The sequence below is a fragment of the Erpetoichthys calabaricus genome, chromosome 2, assembly GCF_900747795.2.
Source record: "Erpetoichthys calabaricus chromosome 2, fErpCal1.3, whole genome shotgun sequence".
Lineage (NCBI taxonomy): Eukaryota > Metazoa > Chordata > Cladistia > Polypteriformes > Polypteridae > Erpetoichthys > Erpetoichthys calabaricus.
Window position 1 is genome coordinate 38,299,432 of NC_041395.2, and position 26,596 is coordinate 38,326,027.

General features: G+C 37.5%; 1 protein-coding gene across 3 annotated transcripts in view; it reads left to right on the plus strand.

The window, feature by feature from the left end:
* Positions 1-4,965: 4,965 nt before the first annotated feature.
* The window catches only part of si:cabz01101003.1 (ubiquitin carboxyl-terminal hydrolase CYLD), a 110,656-nt gene continuing 89,025 nt past the window's right edge, over positions 4,966-26,596 (plus strand). For 2 of the 3 annotated variants that reach the window (XM_051922293.1, XM_028793605.2), the window contains exon 1: positions 4,966-5,510. In XM_051922293.1, the coding sequence (XP_051778253.1) occupies positions 5,310-5,510 (201 nt within the window). In that variant the 5' untranslated portion in view covers positions 4,966-5,309. The remainder of the gene's footprint in view (positions 5,511-26,596) is intronic. The other variant, XM_028793604.2, reaches the window with a different exon arrangement.

The following is a 26,596-nucleotide window of genomic DNA, read 5'->3' on the forward strand; positions in this document are numbered from 1 at the left end:
CTCACCACTCATTGGCCCTCCGACATACAGCTGCATTTAGACTACAGTCAATTGAAACACTAGACAGGTGATCTCCTAATCATGTGACTTCTGAAACTAATTTAAAAGGGAGTGAATAGTTATTTAGTCTATTGTTTTGTGTTTTATAATTTTAATCAGTCTAGTCCACTATGCAGAGAACCTTTTCACTTTGGCATTAAAGAGTCTTTATCCATATCAGTGTCAAAAGAGCCAAATTAAACCCATTATGATTCAGTGTCCTTACAGAACAACAAACTGTGAACACGTCTAGGGTGAATAAGTTATACACTCTGAAGACTATATGCATTTAGGATATTATCTTCTTCTTCATCATCTTTCACAACTCCCGTATGTGCTAAATACATTGCCATTGTCCCTTTCGGCAGGCGGTTCGCTATCTTCGCCGATGAAAATCGCTGCAATGTCGGGGCATTGTATCGTCATAAATCCTGCCTAGGGTTTTCCTTGAAAACCATTTGTACAGATGCTGCTGGATTGGACTGAGCGATTTCATGCATGTGTTTGTATGATTTAGCGAAGGGGTTGATGGTTCTGAGCATGAAATCTATCTGGAGAAGTACATTTTTGCTGCATGCAGAGTTTGCTTCATTCTGTAAGCGTACTTCAGTAGCTTCAGCTGTGTCAAAAACATACAACTGTCCATATCCTGGAGAAGTAGAAGTGTTAGCGTATAGTAGAGAGATTTGGTGATAAATTTGCCCGTGTATTTTAAAACAGTATGGTCCGTGGCCAGGAGGTTGAGTTATCTATGCACCCATGGAAACAAATGCTAGAGAAGAGTTGTATTCTCAAATGTGTTCATGATAATTTTTAGCTTCTTGATGTTTGCTGTGTAAGAAGCTGTTGTAAAGACACAGGTGGCTCCTGCAAAGGTGGTAAAGCTAATTTACCGCTGTGGCAGCACCTTGAGTACTTGTTGGATGCATTACGCTCAGCAGGCCAGTATAGTGCATGACATGGAAGAGGACGAATAGGAATCGAGAAATGCCGTGTCGGCTGCGTGTGGGCGGGACCAGTTTTGAAGTGGAAGCAGGACGAACCAAAAGAGAAATATATACAAGAGATTCTTTACTTTCCACCAGTACACTCACAACAATATAAAAGTAATTTAATTTGTTGGGCTTTTTCTTTTGTAAAAGCCAATAACCCATTTTCTAGTCTGATACTGTTAATCAATTCTTTTGATATTAATAAAACACATAACTACCTTTTTCATTTATTTACTTTGGAGCCCAGTAAAAATCTTTTTCTCCAGGCCCAGCATTTACTCTCAACACCCCTGCAACCATTATGAAGAGTACTACGCATACTCTCTGTGGTGACACACAAGCTCACTATATGGTGCATTGGATCTCTAGATACAAAAGTGCATTAGAGTGCTACCAAAAGCCTAATAATGCTAGAGAAAATTACAGCAAAAAAGAAAATGAAAGTTATATTGCACAAAATTCCCAAATGAAAAAAATGATAATTTTAAGTTGACTGTCTCGAAGAAACCAAAGTAAGAGAGCAAGCAGACTTGGGGTCTCAAAGGGAAAGCCCTGCTTAAGAATTACTGCATGTGTTCACAGGCACTTTACTAACCCAGTTATTCACAGAAACCACATTTCAAAAAGTGTATAAATGTAAGTGTATAAATTAATCCATTTAGAAAAACCAGGGTATTGGTCTCTGAGAAATCAGGTTAACACACATAGATTTCTCTGTGAGTAACCCAGTTATTTGGGCATGTAAAAACGTAACCGGGTTACAGTTAAGGATTTCATAATCTGCACATGTCTGCTGTACTCTGTTAGTCTGCACATGTTCATGGCCACCAGTATTTGCTTAACAGTTTGCAAACGGATCAGCAGCCATAGGTACAAAATGATGGAAATGCCCATACAGATCAAATTTTTGACACAAATGTGTGGATGATCTCCTTATTCCTTCTCCTGGCTGAAATAATCTATCTCAACATTTGAAAGATCTCTAAATTTATGTTGATGAACTGAACATTAGGTGCTAAACTCCAGCAAGACAATCTCGGGAGCAGTTGGGTAACACATTAAAAGAAACATCCATTTCACAGTCCAATTACTTTCTAAAAGAACAAATAATCTAAAACAATACTTATCTGATTGAAGTAAAAAATACCTGTGTTATTATTATTCCAGCAGCACTGGGTGTAAGGCAAGAAGCTAATGTGCCAGCAGAAAAAAGTGTGCTATATACAATCTGGTGACAGAAACACATTAATGATGCATCAGTTTAGTTGTAATCCAGCCATTTGCTATAGATACTGTATGTTGAAACAGTGTGATCGGGTGGTGCAGCAGATAGCCTTCATACCTTAAATCTTTGGAGGCTCAAATCAGGGATGTAAAAAAGGGATGGATGTTATTTACTCCACAGCACATGAAGCCCTAAACATATTTATAAAACACAAAATAATTATCCCGCTTGGCTGTGTTTCTTGATCAGTTTAATGAAGGTTCCTATAAGAGCTTAAGATTTAATAACAAATGCTGGCCAGTCAAATGTGCAGTTTTTTCTTACAGAAGAAGAAAAAGTAAAACAAAAGTAATTCACTCTTGGCAATGCATTCAATTTTATAAGTAACTATCCACCTTATTAAAAGGATAAGTGTCTGTCTGCTTGGTTGCTATGTCTCTGTCATTCCAACAGATGGCACCTCAGAAACATTAGCACTGCTTGTAGAGATACAGATATAGTATACTGTATGTATTGCATTTTCATTCCTTTCCATTTCTTTACTAGAAAATGATTGTGCTGTGCCACCTGTTGGAATGACATATGTACTGCATTTTATTACTACATGCATTACAAAATACAGTACGTTCCAATAGCTGGTGCAATGCAAATGTTAAGGCTGAAGGTCTACATTGATTACTTGTATTTTAAGTACCTTAGACAAATATCACAGCTAGTACAGCAAACTTTTCTTGTGAGTAACGAGTAATGTTACTAAGTTACTTTTAAAAGTAACGTTCCCCTCATTGCTTAGGAGATACAGGCTCCGTGCTTATTTTTGGATTCACAGTGGGCATTGATGATGTTTATCCTTTTTTTAGATAATTTTTAAGACTCTGGGGCATTTTGCCAAAGAACTCTATAAGTAGACTTGCACATGTAAAAGGAGGTTTCTGCTTTGATCGGGGTACTCACCTTATCCCAGTTTTTGTGTGTGCATTGCACACATTATGATGAGGAGGAAGAACATACAGAGGGTCCATGGGGTTATCTACTAATATGGACATGAGGCAATGCCCAGAGCTTAGCCAGGATGAGAGGTCTTCTTCCTGGCTGGCTGCTTCCTGACTCACATGTGAATTCCAGAGTTACCTCAGACTCGGCCATCCTGTGTCCCAGTTAATTCGGTCCTCATAAAAGTGTCAGTATGGTCACATGACAGACAACTAGCAATTCTACTACCATGGCCTAGTGAGAGCAGGTGAATGTGTGTGCCTTCCTATGACCTGACAAGAGACTCTTCGGTGAAGTAAATTCAGAAAATGGACAGCATGCTGTTAGGACAATCTGGGGTCTGCAAATTTGCAGCAGCATTTGAATTATGTTAATAAACACAACACATACAGTATCATGGAAAAAAGAGCACATTCCTAACTGTGCATGATTTAACATATTAAGACATTTTCAGCCAATTCAATAAAGCACCTTTCACAGCATTGGTGACATAGTGTTTAGTGCTACTGCCTCGCAGCTCTCAAATCCTGGGTTCAAATTAAATTCAATTCAATTCAGTTTATTTTTGTATAGTGATCTTTCCTGAGTGCAGGCACAGAACTGACTGCTAATCACACAATGAATATACATACTGGCATTGATTTGTTTAAACAGACAAGAAAACAAAGCACTTTGAAAATGATTAATATAAATGTATAGTATCTCCTCCATACTCTTGCGACTGCACATATGGATGTGCCATCCTGGAGGAGCTGGACTACCTCTGCAACCTGAATCAGCTGCAGGAACTGCCTCATGCTGCCAGAAGTGACATTGACAATAGCAAAACACAAAACTAGAGAAGAATCAGTCAGGAAGAATACGGAGAGAGCAACTGACTGTGGCCACCACCTGCAAAACCATTCCTTTTTTGGGGTTTGTCTTGCTGTTGCCTCAGTTGTCTCTTTCATTTGCACCAAAGCAGGTCAGGTTGATCCACAATCGCATATACACCGATATCCCTGAAGCTTCAATGGCTTGGTGTTAAGACTGTGATGATTAAGTGTTCCCTTAATTGTTTTGAACAGTATATCGCATGCTGCATTCCAATAACTGCCCTAATGAATGAACTCGTTACTTTAGACTTCAGTTTTTAGATCACCACCATAAAAAACAAAACCTCGACATTTATATTTTAGGATGCGTGTGTGAATTACGATTACATTAAAACGTGCATATATTTTCAAACCTGCTTAATCCAATTCAGGGTTGCCGGCCACTGCAGCTCGTTCTGACAGCAACGGATGCCAGTCAGACCCTTGTCAGTGTTTGAGGGCATCGCAAGATCGTACACTCACACACACAGTCAAATATGGGCCGATTTGAAACTTCAACTTAATCTCACCAGCACGTCTCTGGAGATGAAGGAGGAAACTGGCGTACCTTAAATAAATCCACGACAATAGACGCGAGTTGGCAAACGATACCCACTCCTCGAAAAAAGTTAAAAAGCTTGTTTTTGTGTGGGTTCGGAAACATAAGCCTGGAGTTTGTTTAAATACTGTGCTTTTGGGTCTTCCCTAACGGGCAAAAAGAACTTTCCAACCCTCGAAACGCTGGAATTTCCCAGACCGAGAGGCTCCACCTCTCCTCCTATACGATTGGATGGTCCGGACGCACCCGCACTTATTTGATTTATGATTGGTTTCTAAATCCTGCCAATCAAGAAAATTTCCCCTAAGAAAGTACAGTAGTTTAGACACAACAAGCTTGTTTCTGGGGCTCTGTAATGCTGAACCGGCGCAGCCGCTCACGGTGTACTGAACTTTCTGGAATAATGCAGAGACAATTCAGCGTGTTATTTCAGCAGCTTTAAAAAAAACTGAAAGTTTAGTTTTGTAAAGCTAGTTAGCTTAAGCTAGTACGTTTCACAGTCGGCGGAACACGCGGGGAACTGGACGTCTCCCTCCCTGTTTACTTTTCCTCCGGTCTGTTTTTGTGCTAGCGACACAGATACTCGAGAAGCACAGACAGAGAGCTAAGCCAGTTTTTGTGTGTGACCTAGTGGGTATTCACCGAAGATGAGTAACAATTCCGAGCGCTCAGTGCACCCCTCAAAAATGTATTTGGTGAGGTCTGACTACCAAGCTACGGACCATCTGGAGGGCACCATTCTCATACCGCAGGGGTATCTGTGTCAAGCTCAGGAACAAGTGTATGAGATGTGTCCGTCCGGTGCTGGAGGGCAGAGGCGCAATCGAGTGGAGCAGTTATGGGTCAAGGTGAGTCTTTAAACTGGACACGTTGGTAAACATTTTGTATGTTCGAATACGTTTGGTATGCTAATAGATGTATAACATTTATTCCTTAAGTGCATGCCTCTTACATTGTTTACTTAACGCTTGCTATCTGTGCGACCTTTTTTCCTCAATAATTGTTAAGTTAACTGGAGGATTAAATCTATGTATATTTATGTCGTTGGTTGTCATAAGTGCAATCTAACTGCAATCGCTTTCAACACAGTCCAAATAAAATAAGCAGAAAGAAAGGACGGGCTTAACTAGCTGTCGTCTTGTATCAATGCAGTGATATCCTGTTCTCCCCCCACCCACAAGCTCTGGCCAGTGTGGCCTAAATTGTTAAGATTATAAACCAGACGTTTACAGGTTGTTGAGCTGGCAATCAATTAGTCGACACAGCTTGAAAAACATGGAAGCTCAATTTGTAAAATATAAATTAGGCATTCTCTGTAGACCTGGGATATAGTAACAAAAAGGTTGCCTATTAAAAGGTTTAACAAGTCAGTTGAGTAAGTTGTGTATTACAGTAGAGTCCAAAAGGATTCAGACCCCTTCACTTCCTGCACACTTCATTATGTTGAAGATTTAATTGTAAATTGAGAAAGTTGCCATTTTTTCTCCATCAGTCTCCATTCAGCAACCCAAGAAAACCTGTTTTCAGAAGGATTTGCAAATTTTTGAAAAATCAAAAATGTAAATCTCTCATTTCAATGAGTATTCAGACCCTTTGGTGTAGCAATCCAAATTGTGATCAGGTGCCTCTTGTTTATTTTAATTATCTTTGAAATGTGTCTAGAACTTGTTTGGAATCCATCTGTGGCAAACTAAACTGATAGGACATTGTTTAGAAAAGCACACAGCTGTGTATAGAAGGTTCCACAATTCACACTGCATGTCAGGATAAAAACTAAGCCATGAAGTCCAAGGAACTCTCTGTAGACCCCCTTGATCAAATTGTGGTGAGGCTTATATCAAAGCAAGGGGAGAAAACCATTTCTAAAGCTTTGAGTGTACCTAGAAATAGTGTAGCCTCAATAATTGTGAAATGGAAGAAGTTTAGAACCACCAGGACTCTTCCTAGTGTTGACTGTCTGGCCCAGTGCCTTGATCAGGGAGGTGACCAAGAACCCAATGGTCATTCTAGCAGAGCTTCAGAAGCCCACTGCTGAGATTACATCCTGTCGGAAAGATGAACATCTCATCAGCATGCCATCAGTCAGTTAGTAGGGGTTAGAGTGGCTAAATGAAAGCCACCTCTGAGGCACATGACCACCTGCTTGGAGTTTGCCAAACAGCATTTAAAGGATTCTCTGGTCTGATGAGAAAAAAAGTGAAATGTTTGGGCAGAAATGCACCCACTATGCTTGGCCAAGACCAGGCACTTCTCATCATCTACCTGCAGTGAAGCATGGTGGTGGGAGTATCATGTTATGGGAGTGCATCTCAGTGTCAGGGAAAGGGAGACTGGTCAGAATGTTTTAAATTCTTCCAATTACAGAGAGGTGCTTGGGGAAAAAAACCTTCTCCAGAATGCATGCATCCTCAGACTGACAACTTACCTTTCAGCCTGACAATGAGCAGAAGAGCACAGCCAAGACAACGCTGGAGTGGCTTTGTGACAAGTCTTGTGACTGTCTTTCACTGGCACAGCCGAATCCCAGATTTAAACCCCATAGAACATCTCAATTGAGTGACCTGAAAATGACAGTTTAGAGACGCATCCCATCCAGTGTTCTTTTTGTTCTTTCGTCTCCTCCTGTTTAGGGGTCACCACCAAACCATCTCGATCTAGCCTCTCTCACTTTGTCACCAAACTGTTGTACCTGTGTTGTCCCTCTAAGATACTCATAGTGGCATAAATTGCAAGTGATCATGACTATCTGAAATATTCTGTTTAATCTGTCCCTGCTCAAAACACTTCATTACAACTGGAAAAAGTCCCACCAGTCTGTAGTCAATCAGACGATTTTCTTATTTACAGGGATAGCTGTTGTCCCTTTGAAGCAGGTGGAACCAACAGATTCTCACAATTAAATATTAAAGATGTCATTTGAAACATCAGCTGTTTGGTTGCTATGGGTTATTAAAATTTCCCAAAATTCAAAAAAATGTAATGTTTTTTCTTGGGAAATCTAGTCCATCCATCCATCCATCCATTTTCCAACCCGCTGAATCCGAACACAGGGTCACGGGGGGTCTGCTGGAGCCAATCCCAGCCAGCACAGGGCACAAGGCAGGAACCAATCCCGGGCAGGGTGCCAACCCCCCGCAGGGAAATCTAGTCTTCCTAAAGAAATGAGTTGGATATTTGGCGACCCAGAGTGAGTGACGATGCGTTTATGAGCAATGAACAGACACCACCATGCTCAATATTGGCTTTTGCCTTGAACCCAGCGCTGTCCGGATAGACTGCACCTTGACACAATCTTAAAATTGAATTAATCAGGTCAATAAAGTAATGTGTGGATGGTTTAATACTGAATATTAAGATTAATAGATTAGACACGTGCTTTCCGTGTTGTTGTTTTTTTTTTTTTTTTTTAATTGGTAGGGGGATTTCTTCTTATCTGGGGACCTGGGTTCGATTCCCGGGTCCCCCCTGCGTGGAGTTTGCATGTTCTCCCCGTGTCTGCGTGGGTTTCCTCCGGGCGCTCCGGTTTCCTCCCACATTCCAAAGGCATGCAGGTTAGGTGGATTGGCGATTCTAAATTGGCCCTAGTGTGTGCTTGGTGTGTGGGTGTGTTTGTGTGTGTCCTGCAGTGGGTTGGCACCCTGCCCAGGATTGTTTCCTGCCTTGTGCCCTGTGTTGGCTGGGATTGGCTCCAGCAGACCCCCGTGACCCTGTTCGGATTCAGCGGGTTGGAAAATGGATGGATGGATTTCTTCTTAAGACTTTTTGTAAAACAAATGTATTAGTAGTTATCTTTCTGAATCTTGGTTACTTTTCTCCTCTCTGCATGGTTATAGGTATGGTTTCATGGTGTCACCTGCCCACTCCCATGAAGGATTTTTTCAAATTAATCTTTTTTTTTTCTCAGAGGAACTATTTTACAGATAAACTATGAACTTGCTTGTTTTTTTCGTACCCATCCCTTCTTATCTTACATTTATGGCTCCAGCCACTCATTGTTTGAGTTGCGCAGCTGTACAATCAGATTAGCAGGGTACTGTTTGCTCCCTCCATAAGAGTATGATGGCTATATAGCATTGCTGGTAGATAGTCAGAGCTAAGCTGCCTTACTCGTGACTAGTTTTATATTTTGTCATCTGATGGAAGTGGCTGAAGGCTGAGCAATTGATGTTTGGCCTATGGCATGTACCCAATCTGAGGAAGCCTAAATAAATGGAAGATAGTTAAGGGAAGTTAAATCTTTTCAATGCACCATTGGTAAATAGTGCCTGCTGCTCTAAAGCATGAAGGCAGCACAGTAAATGCTCAAGTTTGTGTTTATTTTCATGTGTAGACAATGCTATACAATTCTTACTTGCCTGTCTCTCACACACCGTAGTGGCACTGGTATAATATCAAAGACAGACAATGAATACAGATGGTAAGCAGCTTTATAACCCAAAGATGCAAATTTTCCCTTCATCTACTTGTGTAAGTGCTGATGGCCCTGAACCGAGAAGGGACAAAAGTGTCAGAGCAGAATGGCTGAGATCTTTAACAATGCCATTTGTGTTTCTAAGACAGCATTTGTTATATTGGTTTGTATAGTGTGGCCACAACCAGGGCTGTGGAGTCGGTAGATAAATCCTTCGACTCCAACTCCGACTCCTTAGTTTCTGGTACTTCTGACTGTGACTCCCCAACTCCGACTCCTCAGTATTTAATATGCTAATGTATTTTCCATGTTGATTAAAGGAATGCAACATACATGTCATTTAACCACAGAATTGCTGGCTAGGAAGCTGACTCTCCACCATATTGGCCAGTTTAAACAAAAGACAAGAACCCCTGAACACACATCAGGCCATAGCACACACATCCACCTACATCATTACACTTGTTTACACTCAAATGAACTTGTTAAACACATTATATCTGAAATAAAATGAAAACACTTTTTGTAATGTACCATAATCCAGATTACAATATGTGAAAGTCAGGTTGTATAATAGCTCACCTGAACTTCACATTAGTAGTAACACAACTATGCACTGGGCTTTATTCTTACATCAGAGAAGTACATAATTAGGACTATTGTTTGTGAAATGGGACATTTGAACTTGCCGTATTTTTTTTTCATTACAATTTAAATTTATTAGGAGTCGGAGTCGGTACATTTTTGCTGACTCTGACCCCGACTCCAGGTACCCAAAATTGTCTCCGACTCCGAAGCCCTGGCCACAACTCCAACCACACTCCTCCCTATGCTGTGCTTCACTGCTAAAGTAAAGTTTAGGAGTGACAGTGACAAAGGTAGGTTTTGCTGATATGGCCTCATGGATTCTGTGCCTTGCGTTCAAATCTGGTACATGATTACATGTTCTCTCTGTATCTGCGAAGGCTTTCCTCAGAATTCCTACCCACATCCAGATGACATGCTGAGAATCTGATTGGAGATTCTAAATTGGCTTGGTGCAGATGGCTTTGGCGTCTCATCCAGCTAATGCTGTCCTTTGGGAAGGCTATGGCTCCATTCCATAAGGGGTACATTATTAATTTGTTGATGTAATTTTCTTTAGTTGTTGTGTATATTTTCACTGTCTTGCAGGTTTGTTTTTATTGGGAACAGTCATTTCCTTGTGAAGGACATCTCATGCTAGGTTTATAGGGTACTTATTGTCTCATGTACAAAGTACAGTGATATTCTTACTTGCGTGTGCTAATCAATATGCAACATGTCACCATTCTCTGGCACAATGATTAATGATTATAACAACCTTAGCTCAAAAACTCTGTTTGGTTTGCCTGAAAACTATCCAAACCAAGCTTTCCTGAATATTGTTCTACACAGCTGGCATCTTCCTCAGGATGGAACACAAGACTTCCATGAATGTTAATCCATAAACTGCATACTTTTCACTTTCAAACCTTTGGTCTAAAAAGCCAGTTTTCTCCCTAAGCAAAGTTATGTTGGTGATGCTAGCATGATTATATCACTACTTTGCATTTTAAAAGGTTAAAATGCATATAAAGTTTCAATCTAACTTTAAAATGAAAAACTTGAAAGGTATGAGTTTGTGAAAGAGTTTTCTAGAGAAGTAAAACCAAAATCCTTTCAATTTTATTTAACTAATTTTGGTTTTAGTTTCAACTTCTACCTAGCCCACTAGAGCGTCTCATGTATTAACCTTTGCTTTCATCCTGGGCGATTCCTTTAGAAAATACCTTCTATCTTGATGTCTGCTTCTCAATTAACATCACCTCAATTGTGACACTCTCCATCTTGAATTGGGCAAAGCATATTTGACAATGTTAAGCTATAGCTGAAATGTTTTGAGGATTCCTTGCAAAAATCAATTGATAATTTAAATCAGCATTTTGAAATACTTACATAAAATATCTTAACATAAAATTTGTTCTCTTACACCTGCCAGCTGATTTCACTGCCATCCAAGATGAACTATTTCTGGGAAATCCTCCACTTGTGGCACTGTGGCCGTTGTTGTTAATAATACATCATCAATGCACAGGCTGATTATGAACACATATGACCATAAGAACAAACGGGACATAATTTAAAATTTGAAGAGGCTTCACAGAGGTCATTTAGTCTATCAGAGAAAAGGCCTGTATTTTTAAAAATATAGTTTCTGTCTACAGTTTAAGTGGGAAATCTGGGGCTACTGACTGAGGTAAAAGCTCTTTTTTTAGTCTTTGTCATGAATTAAATCATCAATTTTACATTTTTTTTAATAAAGTTATATTTGAAAACAAAATTATAATACAAACTGACTATTTTTCAAAAAATTCTTATTGTAGATGACATTTCCATTTAGGTGGTGCTATACATGCAAAGCAGCAGTGGCCTTACCTTTAACTGGCATACAGTTTTGTTTTTTTCCCCCCATGTAAAAAGCCAATTTTGGTCAAGTTGTGATCCACACAAACACTTACATTCTTCTTTGCCTCTTTTCTTAATGTCCTTCAAACCACAAAAACACAGTGCCTTATATGCTAATTTTGGTTCACAATGCAACCTGTTAAGTGTGCAACAACCAATCATTGTCATCCATAATAAGCAATGATGAAAACAGTTGCCAATGAATTGCATTATCAGTTAGCTGCCTTGTTATACAGTATGTATTACGTGTGTCACTTCACTGACCAAGAGCAGCATTAATTACATTTTGATATATGACAGAAGGTGTAAATAGGTTGGAGGGATGATGACCAATCAAGGTTATTATAGGTTTGATTTTTATATTAGTTTTTATTTCTATATTATTTGTAATCTTACTTGGAAATTCAGTTTAGTTTTAGTTTTCCTTCATCATGTATTTTTAGTTTTGCTTTAGTTTTTCTTTTTATTAGTTTTAGTAATTATGGTATGGTTAAAGGGCTACAATGGAGTTTAGCTTTGTGTCACAATCAGACGGAACTGTACACTTAAAGGGTTTGAATGTGTCTACAACACACAACACATCCTGCTCCAAGGCAATGTGCATACAATTCATGCCTTTCAATATTGTATTCAAAAATCTCTTCTATCTGCCATATTGATCTCTGATTCCATCTCAGTTTCATACAATTTATAGGCAGAATTCTGCGACCTGCAGGCCTGAAAAGATATCAAAAATTAGAAAATACATTCTACTGTATTCTGACAAGTGTGCTAATGAAAATTATGGAGTCTTAGGAAGAATAGGGCTCCTAGGCTCGATTCAGTATGCAGACCCCACCTAGCTGTATTGGGAGAAACAAAGAAAAACAAGCATGTAGTGTCAAGGTTAGGATAGTAAGACTTGAATAGCCCATGCATAATAACAGTAAGAGCAAGTAATAGGAGTATGAACAGCTACAAAAATAACAGAAACAGCATCTCAGATTAGGAGAAGTATATACATTTTCTAAACTCACTTATCCAGAGCAGGATTTCAGGAATCCTGGAGACTATCCCACCAGCTTTGGATGCAAGGCAGGAAAAATCCCTGGACAGAGTGCCAGCCTATTGCAACAATTCATTATATATGCAATATGTATGGCATGGCTGATGTTAAGAATAAAGAGATAATGATATTTCAACTTGAGAGAGAAAGATTGAAAAGAAGGGGACAAATATTTTAAAACATAATTTTACCTCCAGATTATTTTCACAGTATGATGTATTTTGAGCAGTGAATATAAAAGTAAAAAAAAGGTAAATTAATAAATATAGAATAAATACAAAAACACATTAGTAGGTATAGTTGACCAGTTGGCAGAATCTCTTCACCTACCTACCTACCTACCTACCTACCTACCTACCTACCTACCTACCTACCTACCTACCTACCTACCTGTAGTTCAGTACAGACATTGCCAACTCAGGACTTTTGCAAGGTTTGTATCACTTTGTTGTTAAATGAGCTTTTTAAAGCAAAAGTGATTGGTCAGCAACAAGCAGCTGATCTTGTATTTTGACCTTGTCAGTCTCTCAGTCAGTGCCATTTGAATTTCAAAAAGGAATTTCCTGTGCGAAGTGGCAGATGAATTACTGTCAACAAAATGCAAACGCCTTTGAAATCAACTGAAACGTTACTCACTTGTGACTTTTCTGTCCATACGGTAAAGGTTTTGTTGACTAGCACATTCCGACTTCAGGTGTTTGAATTACATCTTGATATACAAGAGTGCAAAGAAATTTGGCAGCTCATCAATCAAGCCTGGAATGCTGTGTACATACTGTATCTTGCTCTCCATCAGAATTACAGCTAACATGCCGTAATTTATGAACAGATTGAAATTCTGTAAGGGATTATCTGTATCTAATACTTCTCTCTTGAGCACTGGAGATCCAGTGAACGGTAGCTTTGAACGTTGCCAAGCACATTCAAAGCAAAATGATCACCTTGGTGTGCTTCACTAACACTTGAACCAGAATTTATCATGCTGTCACTATCAGCTCCTGAAGAACTGTCACTGTTATCACCCAGTAAATCACTTTCTTTTTTACATGCCCATATTCGGCTTGCTCTGTCATTGCAAATGCTATGTCAACACCCACCCTGTGTCACCAGCCATCATTTACTGGATGAATATATACAGGCGGCTCGTGGTGGATTACTCTCTGTGGTAGAGTTAAAAGTTACAAGGGTTAAGACTAACAGCAGGAATATTTATTCAAAAACCAAATATGAAATTGTTAATATATTTTGATTAATTTCGGGACCCCTGTAGCCCAGGTTAGCCCTTGTCCGGTTGTGACGAAAACTAAAAATATTTTTAGTAAATAATTATATTATTTCATTTAGTGTTTTCAACTACTTTAATAGTTTCATTTAGTTTTAGTTTCTCATTTTGGTTTTGTTAATTATTTTATTTCAGTTTATGAAAATGTTTTTTATTACTAGTTTCAATTTTGATTTTAGTTTTCGTTAACTATAATAACCTTGTGACGAACCTATTCATTACCTTCACCTTTGGTAAGAAATTTGTTGTCATGAACTTGCTACTTTTAAAAATTTAATTGCATCAAATATCAATGCCTTCTGTGAAATTTAAACATTGATGCATTAGTTTTATGTCTCATGGAACATTTCTAGCTATGTTACTTCATTTTTTGGAAAGAATCACAAATTTTATGTTTATGTAATTATATTTATGTAATTTTATTTACAGTTCCACAACATCATTTTGTTTATTCATGGGTGCTGCCATTTCCTTATTGTTGCTATGGGACTTAATCTTGTGTATCGCATCATCTGCCATTACCTGTTTGACACTTTAATAACAAAACACTTCATCCACCATCTGTGATTTGGATAAACTAACACGTACCTCTGTGCATGTGTCTTTTAGTTATTCTGTTTAGAAAAACCTTGCTATTCCTTTTGACTTTTAATTCTAGTTAGCATTCTGATTTTTGGTGGAAGAGCAATTTTTATATTTTTGGTAATGACCCTTCTTTTCTAACTTTGATCTTGAATAATTTCTTGGTCTAGTTTGTTAATTTTTTTTTTTTTTTTTGAATTGCCACATTTGCTGGCAGTATATTTGTGTTTCAAAAAATCTGAAAAAAATGTCCACATGAAAATGTTCCTGTTCAAAGGTTGTTATCTCATGAGACTTAAAACTTAAAAATCATCTTTGTCACAAATGTTTCTCCTAAAACTGTTTAGGAGATACAGAATTAGACAAAAAGGAGACACAAAATGCAACAGAGGTAAAAGGAGTCACAATTGAGAATTTGGTTTAAAAAGCATGGTATATTTTGTGAGATATTTTTCCAGTCTTGTTTTAATCTCTCCGGATTTAATACTTTTTGCTTATTGTTGGACTGATGCCTTTATTCAAGGTAACTTACAACATTTGAAAAATAGTCAGTTTTATTTCTTTTTGTTTTTCCAATTAGTGCACAGGCAGATGAAGTGACTTGTTTACGGTCACATAGGTGTCAGCAGCAGGATCTCTGCTTTCCCCTTGGTTTACTGTTTACCAGATGCAGCAGAGCAGCTATGGAGCTGTCCTTGCACTGCTGCCGTTAGACATAGCGAATCGCCAGCGGCCCCTGTCATGATACTATACTTATTATCCCCATATTCTTTATAATGAAATTTCTGTTATAATATTTTTATGGTCCTGAGAGTTTTGTTATAACAACAACATTTATTTATTTATATAGCACATTTTCATACATATAATATACGTAACTCAAAGTGCTTTACATGATGAAGAAAGAGAGAAAAAGACAAAATAAATAAGAATTAAAATAAGGGAACACTAATTACTGCGGTGGGTTGGCACCCTGCCCGGGATTGATTCCTTCCTTGTGCCCTGCGTTGGCTGGGATTGGCTCCAGCAGACCCCCGTGACCCTGTGTTAGGATATAGTGGGTTGGATAATGGATGGGATGGATGAACACTAATTAACATAGAATAAAAGTAAGGTCCGATGGCCAGGGAGGACAGAAAAAACAAAAAAATACTCCAGACAGCTGGAGAAAAAAAAAATCTGCAGGGGTTCCAGGCCACGAGACCGACCAGCCTCCTCTAGGCATTCTACCTAACATAAATGACCTCAATCAGTCTTCATTGTATTCAGGGTTCTCATGGAAGAACTTGATGATGATGGTCATGTGGACTTCTGGCCTTTAATCCATCAATGACGGGATTCCACCTGTATTTGAAAAATTATCAGTGTTGGTCAAGTGGTTAGCATGTTCAACTTTTGATCAAACGATCGAAGGTTCAAGACTAATGTAGACAAATTATTTAAAAAAAATTTTTGATGACTTGATATTGAAGTTTAGTTAAATTACTTCAGTACGACAGTTAAGCAGCAGTGGTCAAGTGGTTAGCAAGTTGGACATTCAATCAAATGGTCGAAGGTTTGAGACCAATGTATACAAACTAATTTTTGTTTAAATTTTACCTAGAGGTGGGCGGTATGACCAAAATTCTATATCACGGTATTTTTCTAAATTCTGCCGGTTTCACGGTATTAGATGGTATTTTTTTCCCCATGCATGAGTGGATGTTAACCACATTTTCCACTGCAATTACTGCAGTAGACTGGCTAAGAATAACCTATTAGACTGTTATGAGAATTGTACATCGTACAAAAAGACATTTTAATGTGCACACAAGTATTAATCCAGGTTTGCATGGCCCCATAAAGTGACAGTTTTCAAGGGGGTGGCACTAAAGAGAAGGAATCACATTGCATGACAGATGCAGTCAAAATATAGAACCTTTAATTGAACAAATTTTGCAAAAGCTTAAACTATGATTTTGACAACATATTTTCAACCATACAAAGAGGCATTTAGACTTAGTAAAATATCCAGAGGTGTTTGTCAAAAGTAGGATTGCACTGAACATGTCTTAGAAAAGGAATAAATAGTAAATATTTTTTGTAAACCAACTACACTTTGTTAATGTTAACAATCTCTGTCCACTGACACGTTAAAGTGACTTTTTAAACAATTTTACCATCATTAAACTGCATAATATTTAAACTAATAAATAATAACAATAAAATACATAATAGTATTACTGATAGTTGCACCATTACTTCAAGGCTTCAAGCCCTGGTGCATTACCCAGTATTCACCAAATTAAAATAAAATAAAACAAGTGCAACTTGGTGATGACATCTTACCAACTGTACCATCATTTAGGCAAACTGCATTAATATGGACCTTGCTTCAAGCTAAGCTATATACATAAATAATAAAAACTGCAACTTGCATTTATAATGCTGTTTGTGGTATAGCCCTATGGAAGCGCATTAGGGCCACTGTGAAGAAAAAAAAATATGGACACGGAAGAAAAAAACAAACTATATGTCGAGAATAAATTTGACATGTTGACTATGTCAAGATTAAAGTCGACATTTCCACTTTATTCTCATAGTTTATTTTATAATTAAAGTAGAATGTTGTAAACTAAACTTCATCCTAAAATCAATGTTTAATTTACTAGATTTTTCTCAAACCCCGTCACAAGTTAATGCAGCACATCAAATACTTTGTGTTAAGTGTTTCCCGACCCAGTCGTTAATCATTACGCTTTTTCTTTCTCCACATTACCAATCATCACACGATAAACGTCTTTGTGAAATTAAAACTAGTTATTAACTTAGCCGACGGAGTGTTCAGAACTTTAAAAATATCTTCGTTGTACATCGCAGGATGAATACAAGCAAAACATACACTAGCAAGTACAGAAACAAGTACAACTTGGCTTGCAGTATTATCCAGTAGTATAGAAACAGTATTTATACATCTGACCTTTTAAAACTAAAGTATCTCCAGGCGACGGACGTGACTCCTTTTTTTCGGCAAAAGTTCTTCTGTTCATCATGTTCTACTTTACTTTTAGATCAGTTTCGGAATGCTCTCTGTCCATTTTCACCGCGCGGCATACCTATGCTACCGTCCACTATTTGGTGGTGTAGCAGTGAAAAAGAGCCCTAGTGCAACAAATCTGTGTTTAGCGGTGTAGCAGTGAAAAAGGTCCCCACTTGAACAGTTTCCCGCTGCGCCACGTTCCGAACGTCATTTAGGCAATTTAAACCGGTGTTGCGGTATAAGAAAAATCCATATCATAAAAAAAATAAAAAACGGTTTTCAGTATGAACCGGTATACCGCCCAGCACTAATTTTACCCATTTTTCATCAATTAAAAATAAATCTGGCAAAATACTGTTTTCAATAATTTGGAGATATTGGCTCAGTGGATAAAGTGTTTATTGGGCTTTTCTAAGAAAGATTGAAGATTGTGTCGCAATTTCTGCCAAATCAACTTCCCACCCAAGTCAAAGTTTTTGTAACATGCCAAGGACTGTGTGGCATTAAGGTAGCTAAAAAGTATATGTATAAAAAAAGATTTTTAAGTGACACAATTTTATTCAATAATGCACTAAAAAGTAAAAAATATATTTTTTTCTTGTACTAAGATTCTGTTGGGCATATGTGGCTAAAAATAAAATTGTGTGGTGCCCATAAAAATTATTTTAATTCAATTAGAACGAAGAGATTCCCCAAGTGATTCCAAAAAAAAAAAAAACTTTTACAATTTGAAAATTTCTCCAGTTATAACCATTATCCTACATACTTTAATCAACTTTTATATGACATGTCATTTTCTTTCCATAGTTAAGCTGGTTAGAAATTTCACTTTGTTGGATCAATGCATTTTAATTGAATTAAATAAATTTTTTAGAGGTATAAAGGGTTAAGTAGTCATTACAGATAATTTAAAGTCGAGTAATAATTAAATTTCAACTCAGTAATCATACATTTGCTATAATTATTACTTACAATCTGTTTTCTTCCTCTTCTTCTTTTCCTAATTCTATGTGGGATCAATGTTTTATATGTTTTGGGATGATTTTTACAGCCGGATGACTTTCCTGATGGCACACCTCCCCATGATGATCATAATTTATAGCTAAGTTAGATAAGCGGCAGACCAATTCAGTCATTAACTATGAATATGTCTGTGGTGGTCTGTAAAATAAGACTACACTTATGTTGGGTTCTGCTTTAATATCTAACATGAGTACCACAAATGATGGAAATTCTCTTACGTTTTTAGAACAATGTGAAGTTCATCACACAGAGTAATCCTAAGACTACCCCCTTGACCAGCATCTCTAGATTTATGAAATAATGTAAAACCATTTGGTGCTGTCTTGGGTAAAGGAATTGTGTCAGATTTACTAAGAAGATTTACTGGTAAGAAGACACATTTCAGATTTTGTACTTAATGTAATATCATTCTCCAATGTAGCTTTATTTCCAAGTGAGCAAATGTTTAGCAGTCAGCAAGTTCTCAAGAAAACTCACCTGGATAATAGGAAAACTTACAGATACCTCTTAAAATAACTAGGATGGGATATAAACATAGTAATCTGGGTCTGTGAGGCAACATCATTAGCCACAACACTAATGTGCCACCTGATTCAAACAAGCAGTTAAAAAAGAAAAACTGAGTTGTACATAACAGGCAGAATTAACAGTAGATCATATTAGACAAAATTACAGGCAAATGAAACAGCAGATAACTACAGATATTTTCCTTCAAAAATATAAACAGCCAAGAATAATTGTAGGATATTTGACCAGATATTTATAACTTTATAGTTTGTCCACCCTTGAAAACACGGCAGTAAGAGAGCTATGACAGCAAAGCCATAGAAGCATTATAACCTTTTTTTACTGTGCAGGGAAGTCTATTTTTATGTACCATAAAAATATTGATTTTTTTTTTATAATCTTTTTTTTTTTTTTTTTTTTTTTATTGCTTCCCTTTTTCCTGCAGTTGTACAGGAACATGATGCAGCATTCAGACTTTTGACATGACACAGACCAAGAAGAATTTGCCAGTCATTACTCTCTTGCTCATTTTAAAAGAAACAGACCTTTTGTTTCAAGAGGAAGTTTGTGGACTCATTTTAACACTTAACTCATGTCGATATCTCACACTGTATTTGTTGCTTTTGTAAAAGGATATGCAAGTGCTAAAATTTAAGATTAGACTGATATTTAGAAGCCTAATACAATAAAATAAAAATCCATCTTGTATATTTTGTAAACACACAACCGTCTTCCTATAGTCCTTGTAAATCAAGTGTTGACGATTCTTGCTCTAAATAGTATTGACACTGGACACAACAACAACAACAGCATTTTATTTATATAGCACATTTTCATACAAATAATGCAGCTCAAAGTGGTTTACATGATGAAGAAAGAGAAAAAAAGACAAAATAAGTAAATAAGTAAGTAATAAATAAGAATTAAAATAAGGGAACACTAATTAACATGGAATAAAAGTAAGGTCCGATGGACAGGGAGGACAGAAAAAACAAAAAAACTCCAGACAGTTCTAGGCCATGAGACCGCCCAGCCCCCTCTAGGCATTCTACCTAACATAAATGACCTCAATCAGTCCTCATTGTATTCAGGGTTCTCATGGAAGAACATCAGTGTAGGGACATCACGGTGTTTTGATCAGGTGGTGGTGGCGCAGGTTGCCACCCCAGAAAACCAGAAAAAGAACAAAAGAGAAAGTAGGGGTTAGTACGGATTTTGAATATGAATACCATGAATAATAATTATTCATTGAATATACAGAGCATCAGGATTAAACTAAGATTTAAAGCCATGTTAAAGTAATGTGTTTTCAGCAGTGCTCCACTGTATTAGCCTGGCGTATTCCTATTGGCAAGCAGGTGAATGTCCCCTTAAAGTTACTTTTCTTAAATCAGGATTGCCTCTGTGCAGCTTCACTTCCCCCATGATGGTTCTCAAAGCAGACATCCCACAGAGTTGTGTGATAAGTCTCTGCTTTTCTCTTTGTTCAGCTATGACTGTGTAGGCAGACACAGCTCAGATTCAGCATTAAACTGCCTGAAGACATCACTATCATAGGCCTGATCATCAACAAAATGATGTGGTTTACAAAGAAGAGTTTGACATTCTGACCCAGTAGTATGAGAACAATCTCTCTCTTAAGGAATATTAATTATTCAAAACTAAACCAATGCAGACAGCTGCAAATGCGGTCTCAGACAGAAAATGAGTACCTTTTTCTATTTATATTACAGTCGTGCATGGTGGCACTGCAGTGACACAGAATTGTTCCATGCACGCACACTTGACTACTCTTCGAACACGTCCATGTTTTGATGTCTAGTGCATGCACATTCGACACACAAAATTGTGTACAGGACCGCACAGACAGAAAAATCTAGAAGCAAGTGCTTCCAGCTGTGCACATCCATGTGACATTACTGGTTACAAAATTTATGTCACTTGAACCTTTGCAGTTACACAGACGTGCAAGGAATAAATGGGCCTTTGGTATCTTCAAACCAGGAAGCAGCAGATCTACATTAGAGAGAATACAGTGGAAAGAGTCTGCAGCTTTAAAATGCTTGGACTGCCCCATCACTGAAGATCTAAAGCAGGCACAAAGCACCTCGGCTGTTTTCATGAAGCCTCACCAACACCTTTATGTCCTCTGTTGTTTTAGAAAAATCCAGATGCATAAAATGTGTGCTGTGGAATCCATCGTTTTTTTGGACCAAAAAGCACTGCAGATGGCGATGAAGTCAGCACAGAATGTTATTAGTTGGGAATGCTATTATCAGTAGACTTTAGTCTTAAAACATAACAGGGGCATGTCCTGCATCAAGGAGACCAGAATACCGTTTATAAGTTGAGTTAAACCAGCTTATGGGCTGTGACTAGGCTGAAACAGAACACAGTCTTTCATAAAGTCTCTATTTTTTCAGGATAAGACAAAAATTGTATATTTACAGTTTTATAAAAACAATTGGAACAGTTAAACAGTTAATTGGAAATTGGTCTGTAATTCTGTGGTTCATTCAGATCTAAATCTGATTTCTTTAATAGAAAATTAACACTGGCAATAAGTATTTATCAATTATGCGCAATAATGGAAGTCAGATACAGAATTCAGTTAAGTGAAAATGTGACATGATATGATTTGGAAGCTGACTGACAATCTGTAATTTTGTTTATTACTAAAGGAATTTCTAAAGTTATTGCTACAAATACGGAGTGCAGTTATATAAATTATGTATATTGGATGAGTATTGTCACATTTGAAGAGTACAGTGAAATTGTTAATTGCATGGCTATTCAACATGCAACATGTTACCACTCTCTGGTGCCATGATTAGTGAGTATAACTACTTTACATCGAAACTTCTATCTACCTTATCTGAAATGGCTCCCTTATAGAATGTGTTTAAAGCCTTCACTCAGTGTTATAATGGTAAAGCTCTTTCATTACACACTTCAGACTTCTTATTTGTCAAAGTAATTAACTGTTGCTCCAAGTAAAATCTGAGGGTTATTAGCAATATCAACTATTTACTTTTCCAAATTATCAATATGTACCTTGTAGAGTGTTTATTCTTATAAACTTTAAAATGTTTATACTCCAAAAATTATAAGATGGCATGTGTTGTCATTACACCAAGATGAACATTCCTGTAGTCTGATTAACTTTGCGTCATGCGTGTGCGTCAGAGGATCGATTATCTTCTGGGCTTATTCAAGGTACGTAATACCACCCCATGGCTAGAGGAGGTGCTATCGCTAACATTGTCATCTCCTTCTTCCCCCCCAGTGTTAAGAAGATCTCAGTCCCTATTAAAGGGGAACTGACTCTGCCCCTTCTGGACGGAGTACCTTAAAGCCTTTACCACAATGGAGGGAGGCAACACTTTGTGATATAGGCGAGCCACCGGAGGGAGTTCCAACAAAACTAAAACAATTGGGAGAGAAAACCTTTTTTGTGAGCAGCCAGGAGTGGTCATACTCAATTGGGATTCTTTGTTCATTTTGCTGGCCTATAAGCAAAGTTTTTGTTGTTAATTATATTAAACGGGGGCAACCAAGTTGGCACCTCAACTTTTATTTTACATGCTTCTTCCACTTCCTGACCACATATGTCTTGAGATGAGCAGCTGTATCTGACGCCCTTTTCCTATTCAAACTGCTGTTTTTGACACCACATTTATACAGTGTGTTTTTGTTTGAAGTTTTAATAATAAACATAGTACGAAATTAGGCAATTATTAGTAAATAAAATGACAACTCAAAAGTAATTAATGGTCTAAAATGGTTTCTTTAGCATGATCCCCCAAAACAGGGGCATTACAGTTTTAACTTTTAATAGGTAAATGAAAATCTGCAAATTGTAATACCTATCCATCTATCTTCCTAACCTGCTCATCTAGGGCAGGGTCATGGGGCAGCTGGAGCCTATCCCAGCAATCCTAGGGCACAAGGTTGGAACAATCCTTGTCTATCACAGGGCAAACACATACACGCATCTGGGCCAATTTAGCATTGCCAAGTCAAATAACCTGCATGTCTTTGGACTGTGGGAGGAACCTGAAGCACCTGGCGGAAACCCGCATGGACACGAGGAGAGCATGCAAGCCCTGCACTCCTTACTGCAAGACATCTATGCTGCTATTGTTCCAACATGCCACCCCAAATTATAATATATGAATCAATAAAGAAAATAATCATGTTTAAATACATTTTGAAATACACATGGCAATATGTAAGTTTGTAATTTTTAAAAAATTCACAAATACATCCCAGGTCTACTTCCTGTAGTTTGATGATATACTTGTAGAGTTCAGCCGTGGCTAGTCTCTGCTTGGGGAGTTGGTAATTAAAGATTCTGGTTTATATGGGGTGGAATTTGATTATTGTAGACACCGCCTTAGTCAGTGATGATCCCCCCTCACTCCTTCCCAACCCACTTAATGGATGTTGTGACTGTGTACATAGACAAACAAAAATCATTTACAATACAGTCAGACATTTTCTAACCCAGCGGTTCCCAAACTGTGGTACTCGTACCACTGGTGGTATGCGGAGCCTTTTCATGTGGTACGCATCGCAGTCCCTGAAATTTAATTTATCTGTGCAAAACTCTTTATGACAAGCATATTGTGAGCAAAAACCAATGAAACTGTTTAAATACAATAATACGTGGATTCCCAAATTTAGTGTGGTTTGAAATTTCATCATCTGAATAAATAAAACCTATTATTCGAATCAGTATTTAGTTCATTTAACGCTGCCATAATTCTGTTTCGCGGAAGTCAACTTCTACTTCTTCACTGTTTGAGCTTTTGGTCACTAGATGAAAGCACAACGGCGACACTATTTAGTCTTCGGTAACTCTGCCTCACAGAAACCGCTCGCGTTTGTTGTTATACGTGCACTGCCGCTGTATCGCAACGTAGTCACTAGATCTAAGCACAAAGCTGATACCATTTCGTCTTCGGTAACTGCGTCACATACAGGCCGAAGGCAGGATTTAGTTTCGGGGCGGAATTTATCAATTTATGTACATGCACAAATGTTTTCGTTAATTTTATGCATAATTTCTTCCAATTCTTTAACTTTTATTCAGATTTCGGGGCGGTTGTAGTCAATGTTGTGAATTTGCTGTATATTACCTAATTAAGAATTAATCATTCATTGCAGTACTTGCTTTTTAATTTTTTTGTTAAAAATTCGGGTGGTACGCAATGCAACTCAATTAACCTTGGGTGGTACTTGACGTCCAAAAGTTTGGGAACCCCTGTTCTAACCCGCTTAGTACTGAACTGGGTTGTATAGTGCTGGATCTTATCCTACGCAGCATAGAGCACAAGGCAAGAACAAATCCTGGACAGGGCACCATCATTTACAATACAGTATTTTAAAATTCAAAGTACATTTTGCATCACTTATTTACTTACATGCACTACTTTACATGAGTGTTGCGAACAAGTCAGTGATTCCTTGGAAGTGGACAAAAAGGTCAGTTTACTATAGTGAGGTAGAGGACTTTTATAGGCAAATAAGGAAGAGTAGTCTGGAAAGAGGAGTAATTGAATCACAGACAAAACAAACAGAGTGACAAGGTCAGAGAAATAAAGAAAAATAAATAAATACATGAACCAAAGGTCAGCTATGCCTCTAAAAGATACTGCTGTGCTAACTGGTTTTCTCAAGTTAAACAAAAGGTTTTCCCTTTGGGAGAAAGTGCAGGTAGTGACAGGGCATGTAGCACAGTCTTCTATAAAATCGGCGTCATGACATCACATGTACACATATTGACATGACTCTGCAATCCAAATGATGTCATCAATATGCAGCACAAAACCAGGAGAAAATAAAAAGCTCAAATTTAAATGTTAACGTTATCAACTAAACTGTTATGATGTTGAAAGACTTGGCTTTGAAACATCTATGTGCCTGTTTCTTCATGCACAACTTAGGGGAACGTTTGAATGTACTGCTTGAGGTTGGAGTCTGCTTATGAGATACCAAATAACAATAGCCCGCCTGAAAGTTGTGAATTTCTGTACTTTGTGCAATTTTTTTCTTTCTCTGAAAAAAAGAATACTCCATTTTAATTGGTACTCAAAGTCATTAATCCAAAATCAAAGGTAGTAATTCAAACTACAGAGAACAGAATATGCTGGAAATCAGAAGGCAATAAAATGGACATAAAGCTTAGTGAAACTTGAATTAAATTTTCATCTACAAATGTCTTTGAAGATGGACCTAGGATGTATTTGTGAATTTTGAGCTTTTAATTCTTGGATTTTCACATTACATTATTATGTGTTTTATATTCAATAATATCCAAAGCCAGGAAATCCCACAGAGTCCAAAAGCCTTCTGGTTTCAAGTTCACGTTTATTAAAGATGATAAACAGCTATGCTCTGTCCACGGAGAAAACCACTGTTTCTGGGTTGGAAGACATTTTTATAAATAGCTTAACATAGATAAGATATTCTGACACTCCTTCTTATGCTTAACGGACAACACCTAATGGCATATTGCCACCTTTATCTGATTCCCCTTCAGTCAAGCCCACTCTTCACTGGGTTATGCCCATCCATTCCTCTTATTCATTATGTTAATGGCCAACACCTTTTGGCATTTTTGGCCATCTTTGTCTCCTATTCTTTTCAACTGCACCTTCTTCTTGCTAATCCTGCACCTAGTCTTTGCCATTGGCTTTCAGGGTATCATTTTATATTGGTGGAGTAGTTGCATGTAAGACTGAGTGTTTTTACAATCTAAGGCTCAGTGCAATTCAGTGCTTAAACTATATTGGTGAAATTATATTTTCAAAATAATAATGTCTTACGTGGTGCAGAATCACATAATAAATCAAGTGCTTGATTTAAAATAAGGGCTTATTCATATTATACATTTTAGTTACTAAACATACTAAACTGCTCAAAAAAATTAAGGGAACACTTGAATCACACATCAGATCTCAATGAACGAAATATTCAAGTGGAAAATTTTTGCTGAGTAATACTGAGTAATTCGTTGAACAAAACAATGTAACAACGGTCAATGGAAACCAAAACCACCAACCCAATGGGGGACAGATTTAACATCACAATGAAAATCAAAGTCAAAAATTGAAATCACAGGTTGATACAACTTGTGTGAATTTCATCACAGCAGCTCATAATGTGACTCCGTATACAGGTGCTGGTCATAAAATTAGAATATCATGACAAAGTTGATTAATTTCAGTAATTCCATTCAAAAAGTGAAACTTGTATATTAGATTCATTCATTACACACACTGATGTATTTCAAATGTTTATTTCTTTTAATTTTAATGATTTATAACTGACAACTAATGATAGTCCCAAATTCAGTATCTCGGAAAATTAGAATATTGTGGAAAGGTTCAATATTGAACACACCTGGTGCCACACTCTAATCGGCTAATTAACTCAAAACACCTGCAAAAGCCTTTAAATGGTCTCTCAGTCTCGTTCTGTAGGCTACACAATCATGGGGAAGACTGCTGACTTGACAGTTGTCCAAAAGACGACCATTGACACCTTGCACAAGGAGGGCAAGACACAAAAGGTCATTGCTAAAGAGGCTGGCTG